Consider the following 6,515-nt stretch of genomic DNA (forward strand, 5'->3'; position numbering starts at 1 on the left):
AATGTGTAATCTCATTGAAACTGAACCTTGCAATGTTGAAGAAGCCTTAAGTCATCATGCCTAGAAGCTTGCTATGGATGAAGAATATCAGTCAATCATCAAGAATGATGTGTGGGACCTTGTGCCCAGACCCAAAGGTAAATCTGTTGTTTCATCTAAATGGTTATTTAAAATTAAACATAATGCTGATGGTAGTATTGAAAAATATAAGCCTAGATTTGTAGCGCGTGGCTTTTCCCAAAAGGAAGGCATAGACTATGAAGAAACATTTGCTCCTGTTGCTAGATATACTTCCATTAGAACAATAATTGCTATTGCTGCCTCTAAGGGTTGGAAACTACATCAGATGGATGTTAAGACTGCCTTTCTCAATGGTGTCATTGAGGAAGAAGTCTATATTGAGCAACCTGAGGGGTATGAGATCCAGGATAGATTAACCCATGTGTGCAGGTTAAAGAAAGCTCTGTATGGTCTTAAACAAGCTCCTCGTGCTTGGTATGAAAGAATTGATAAATATTTGCTAAGTCTACGTTTTTGTAAAAATGATGCTGACCCTAACATTTACTTTAAAGTAACCAATGATGAAATGTTAATTCTAGTTCTTTATGTGGATGACTTATTTCTTACTGGTAAAGATGAACTTATTATTAGATGCAAGAAAGAACTAGCTTCAGAATTTGAAATGAAAGATTTAAATCTAATGCATTATTTCCTAGGTCTAGAAGTATGTCAAAGATCTAACGAAATCTTTCTAAGTCAAGGGAAGTATACTATTGACATTTCGAAAACATTTAGAATGATGGATTGTAAACCAACGTCTACTCCTATAGAATCTAACTTAAAGAAGTTAAGTGTTTCTGCAGCTAACTCTAAATTTGCAGATCCATCCGAGTACCGACAGTTGATTGGATCACTGATGTATCTAGTTAACACTAGACCAGACATATGTTTTGTTGTAAATGCTCTCAGCCAGTTCATGAGCTTGCCCAAGCATGTTCACCTTGTTGCAGCCAAGCATATCCTAAGATACTTGTGAGGCACAGTTGGTTTTGTGCTGAAGTATCCACTTAACACTCCAATAACCTTGGAAGGTTATTCTGATGCAGACTGGGCTGGAAGCATCAAAGACAGGAAAAGCACCTCTGGTATTTGTTTTAGCTTGGGTTCTGCAGTGATCTCTTGGGCTTGCAGAAAACAATCCTTAGTGGCATTGAGTACTGCTGAAGCTGAGTATATTGCAGCAAGTGTAGCATCCAGAGAAGCAGTGTGGCTTCGTAAGCTTCTTGCTGGGCTGTTTGGTCAGCCATGGGATCCTACAGTTATTCACTGTGATAATCAAAGTTGTATTAAAATGTCTATCAATCCAGTGTTTCATGACAAGTCAAAACATGTGGAAACCCATTATCATTTTATTCGGGACATGGTGCAAAGAGGTGCTATTCAGCTGAAGTATGTCAGCACTGATGAGCAGGTTGCAGATATTCTTACCAAGCCTCTATCCAAAGTGAAGTTTGTGTACTTCAGGGATAGACTTGGTATTGTGCAAAATGAAACTCCAATTGAGAGGGAGTCTCAATTTCAGTGATACTTTGTATTGTATAAAACCACCCTCTGCGGGCAATGTAAGGTGGTATTCTAAACTTCTCAGGGAGAAGTATAATGCTTAACCATCCTCTACGGGCAATGTAAGATGGTATTGTAAACGTTAACCACCCTCTGCGGGCAGTGTAAGGTGGTATTGTAAACTTCTCAAGGAGAAGTATAATTCTTAACCATCCTCTGTGGGCAATGTAAGATGGTATTGTAAATGTTAACCACCCTCTGCGGGCAATGTAAGGTGGTATTGTAAACTTCTCAGGGAGAAGTGTAATTGTTAAACCATCCTCTGCGGGCAATGTAAGATGGTATTGTAACCTTTGACCATCCTCTGCGGGCAATGTAAGATGGTAGAAAAGGATCCTCTCCACCCTCTGTGAGCAATACAAGGTGGATCCAGTCTATGCTTGTGTGCAAGCTGGAAGATTATGATTATGATTCTATTCCCTAATTAAGAGGGAGTGTTGGTTGTAATTAGGGGTGGCAGATTCCAATTGCCTTGGGCAACATTGGAATCCGCCTCCATATAGGGCCTGGCCCAATACCTTTCGGTGCGCCTAAAAGGTTTCCACGCTTCACCCAAACCCCACTCGCCTCCTTGATAGGGCCGACCCTATCTCACTTCACCTAAAAGGAATTAAAATAAATAAATATCTAAATGCAAAGAAGGCCGACATAAATAAAAAGCAATATGACTCCTATAAATGTGGCGTATACTTCTCAATATCCTCATTTTCAGTTTAATGCACATGCAAAATATATTTGGTGAAGGCGAAATTCATAGAAGGGCAGTTGGTAACAGCGAACTCCAATAGAAGGTAGCAGATCTTGAAATAGGAGGCAGTGAACTTCACCAGTTGGCAGCATATCTCTAATAGAAGACAGCGAACCTATTTAGCAGCAGATTTCCAATTAAAGTGAGCAAACCCTTGAAGGACTTCATTAAAGGACTGTAATCTACTTAAGGTGCTGCTACCCTTGTTACACTCAGAAAATTCCGATGAGAAGGACTGCAAATCATAACCTCATTAGCAACCTAATTGTGAAGATTTCTATCTCTTCTTTTTTGTGACTGCAACCTCTATGCTCCAGATAAGTGTGTAATGTTCAGTTCATAATCATAATCAGATCTGAGGATCCTTTGGCTGGGTTTTTCCTCCTAGGAGGTTTTCCCAGGGTAACTGTGTTTTGTCCTTGTGCATTTCATTTCATTTTCTTATTATGCTTAAGTCTGGAAAACTATAAGTTAATTAACCTAGTTTAAACTAATTCTGATTTTTCTGAGTTTATTCAATCTGAAAGTACTAAAATTAACACCATCCCTGTCTAATATGATCATAGATGACAGGAAAAACATGCTAGAATTGGATTGACTTTGGGCTCACTGCATGTCTAAGGCATCTCATAATATGTGTTTTTTTTTCCACGACAAAGTAAGGAGTATATTAGGGTTCTTTTTGCCTACAGATGGGGTGCTTTAAATAGTCTTGGGCAAGCTTTCTCCAACGTTATCTCCATGCATGAAAAGCATCACCTTTAAATTCAGCAAATGATAGGGAAAAGCTTACAAAGACAATATATAATATGTAGAACATATAGACAGCGTGTTCTCTTGTTCCTTTCTCTGCTAGTAGCTTTATCATTTTCTAAATGAAAGATTATTGCATGACATTTGACAATTATGCAATTTGCTGTTTATTGGACTCAAACAAAGTGGTCTAATGCACTTGCTGCCAATAAATTAACAGCAGATATAAACATCATCAAGTCAGCGAAAGGGTGGGTAACATAGGAGATGGTAGCAGAGCCAGAAAAACATAGTTTAGTTTGTTGCGGCCAAGCAGCTCTTATGCATGGTCAAGGCTCCTTCAGTTTCTGATAGTGTTCTATGCAATATCATAGTAGTGAGCCTACTCATTATGCTCTTATTTTATGAGTTTATATTATCTCTACTTCCTGAAAATGAATATCGCAGAAACATCAGCCTGCGTTCAATGGCAAAGTGATGGATTGCCTGACTACAAAATTTGTGGTTCCATCCTTGCTAGCAATCACCTCATAAATTTGCACGCACTCCATTCCAGGCAAATTGTGGTATCAGTATATTATAGTGGACGCCCTTCACAATCAGGGTAGGTGGGTAAATGGGTACATGGTATGTTTGGTAAAATGGAACACATAAAAATTAAGAAATTAAAGTTAAGATTAATATTAACTTTCATGAATGGTGATTAAAAATGAATATAAAGTTTATCCTCTCCACTGTCCTCTACTGTGAGATAATTTTGTGTAGAAATTTATGCTACCCGGAATTGCAATTTCTTTCTGATCCTCCTCCCCTAATTCTTAAAATCCCGCTAAATTGTTTTGCACACTCCCCAAATTTCCTGCTGGATTATTTGTTTGAGAGACTAAAAACTGACTTCGGTGAAATCTTCTGACCTTTCGGAGCTTAGGATATTGCATTTATTTTTCGTACTTTTCCTTTTCTTGTGTCTTTTTAAACGCGGAGGCTTCCATTTGAAGCATTAATAAACACAAAGGTACAACCCATGGCTGCCCAAGACATCTCCTGCAAAGAGTGGGAAAGCCAGGAGAGGAGTAATTCAGTTTCCTGCAGTTCAGAAGCAAGTTTGTATTGTTCCAAGGATTCCTCTAACACAATGAACTATCAATGAACAAAATCTACTCATTATAAACTCCCAATTTTTAGGTTTCCAGAAATTTGATCTAAAGAAGTTAGAAAATGAAAAACCGACAGCACCCATTCTTTACCAGTCTGGATATTTTCTTTCCAGATAAACTAGGACCTGCAAACTCTCGTGTCTAATCAAGATTCCCCCCTATATTTGGAAGAAAAGAAAAATTAACTTCATCATAGGTTTCTCCTTTAAAGGGACAAGAAAAAGAAGGGCAACGATATGAATCTACTAACCTTGGGAGAGCAGGGCTCCTCTTTCCCGAAAATGCTTTCAACAACCACCTTGTACGATTCTTCTTCAATAAATGCCCAGCCCTCCTCTCCACCATATACCTAAGCGCAAACACACATCCCACAACCCAACCAGAAATCATTCCTCAAAACACAAGCACAATAAAATTGAAAAACCTTCAATTCAAGCTATAATACATTAGTTCGGTTTTTAGCTAAGGAACATCTAAAACATCAGCCATTACTTGAAGAAGATTCTGTATAGTATTGGAAATGAGATCTCTGCTAAACCCAAGAGGAAGAATGGCCTGCACTGCAGCTTGCATACGTTTCTTGTGCTCTACAACTCCATTCTGCAAAACATCCAAAATAAATAGACACTATCAAAAGATTGCATGTTTCCAGAGAGTTATTTTCACTTGTACTAGCAAATTCAACACACATTACAGACTTAATTACACCAACATTCATGAATACCCGCTTATGTCGCCTAGTAGTTGGCATTTTTGGTATTAAACAAATTATGCAACAACAGGATACGACATTAGTGGGTGTTATGGTTCATATAGCATTGCAGCAAGATCAATCAAAGCCAGACCGACTATATTTAACATAATCATCTCACTGGTCTCCACATGCGGCGAATAGTTGCCCATGCGCTTGAAACTTCAAGGTGGCAACAATTTAAGAAGGCTGCTGTTTTCCATAGCGTTACTATTTATGCTAAGCTGTAAGCTCAATTCTCGGTAACAAATTATCTACCCTAGGGATGATAATCCATAACTTGTACATTAAAAAAAAAAGTGTGACGTAGGGAGTATTGAATGCTGTCACAAAATTTTCCATTTAGTGGTGATAATTTTGATCTTCTTTCTATTGTAATAACAATTTTGTAATATGTAGGCTAGTGGGGGGTGTTGGCCTTTTACTATTATTTTGATGGTGACTTATGATTTAGAACGAGTTAAAAATTGTTATAAGTGGTATGACTAGTTTATGTAGTAGGGCCATGTTTATCTACCAATCAAATGTATCTAGACTTGTATTAGACCACAATGTAGACTCTTTTTATTAATTAATTTGAAAATTGAAATAGTATTTTTTATTTTTAATTACTTAATAAATAAGATCAAAGATGCAATTAAGAAAATTTAAGCATGGTGATAAATGATTTTATGTAGTGGTGAGTACCTCTGTCTCTAGTATTATGTTAAACATTGTTTTAGACGAATATTAAATTGTTATGATTGACATTGAGTCATACTAGGGGAGAGGGTCTTCAAGAGGACTTCACTTAGTGAACTTAGGTTATGTCATGTGCGTTCATGACACACTAAAGAATCCTCTTATTTTCAAATAATATTGCCTAACTCTTTTTTTTCACCTCCTCCCAGTACACAACTTGAATTAAAAGCCCCCTATTCTAGAAAGGCGATATATAGTTAAAGATTTTCATGATATTAAACCCCCCATTATGAACGCATGTGATATAATATTGCATAGTGAGGTGAAGAGCCCGTGAGGGTCCTATATGTGTGCACCCTAGCTTTTGGCTTTTCAATTTCCTATTTTGATATTTCAAATTTCTCTCAATTTTTTAAGCAATTGACTTGTCAAGTCTCCTACTTTAAAAAATCTTTAAAATGATGCCACATCACACATTTTTTTGTATGTGTCCAAAATGGTACCAAATTGTGATAAGATCAATAAGTGTGCACTAAGTCATGTTTACTTGTGCGTTGATCTGACATCACATAATTGGTTACTTTTTAAATTTTAGAGGTATTTTTTGGGGATAACCATTGACGTGACATTTTTAGGGCACCACTAGTGGTCCCATTTTGTCCAACAACCATAGCATGTATTGGTCCATCTTCCCTATTGTACTAAACAATTTTTTGTGTAAGGAGCATAATTGAAGTTATAAGAACAAATATTTGTTAAATATAGGTGAGCAAATGATTTATTTTTAAAAGATTTTCTTAAA

General features: G+C 37.1%; 1 protein-coding gene across 1 annotated transcript; it reads right to left on the reverse strand.

Moving 5' to 3' along the window:
* Window positions 1-4,096: 4,096 nt before the first annotated feature.
* Window positions 4,097-5,291, reverse strand: LOC131060068 (uncharacterized). Its single transcript, XM_057993172.2, has 4 exons — window positions 5,006-5,291; window positions 4,774-4,881; window positions 4,532-4,630; window positions 4,097-4,264 (listed from the first exon to the last, which is right to left on the reverse strand). The coding sequence occupies exons 1-4, from the start codon at window positions 5,030-5,032 to the stop codon at window positions 4,097-4,099; spliced, it is 402 nt and encodes a 133-aa protein (XP_057849155.1). The 5' UTR covers window positions 5,033-5,291.
* Window positions 5,292-6,515: the final 1,224 nt, after the last annotated feature.

Source organism: Cryptomeria japonica, chromosome 8 (assembly GCF_030272615.1).
Source record: "Cryptomeria japonica chromosome 8, Sugi_1.0, whole genome shotgun sequence".
NCBI classification, from domain to species: Eukaryota; Viridiplantae; Streptophyta; class Pinopsida; order Cupressales; family Cupressaceae; genus Cryptomeria; species Cryptomeria japonica.

What these genes read in the sequence shown, in the direction of transcription:
- LOC131060068 (XM_057993172.2), bottom strand. Translation starts at nt 5,032, where the DNA reads ATGCCAACTACTAGGCGACATAAGCGG. An exon ending in CTACTAGGCGACATAAGCGG is followed by an intron (nt 4,882 to 5,005) that starts GTATTCATGAAT and finishes GATGTTTTGCAG; the next exon opens with AATGGAGTTGTAGAGCACAA. An exon ending in CTATACAGAATCTTCTTCAA is followed by an intron (nt 4,631 to 4,773) that starts GTAATGGCTGAT and finishes GTTTGCGCTTAG; the next exon opens with GTATATGGTGGAGAGGAGGG.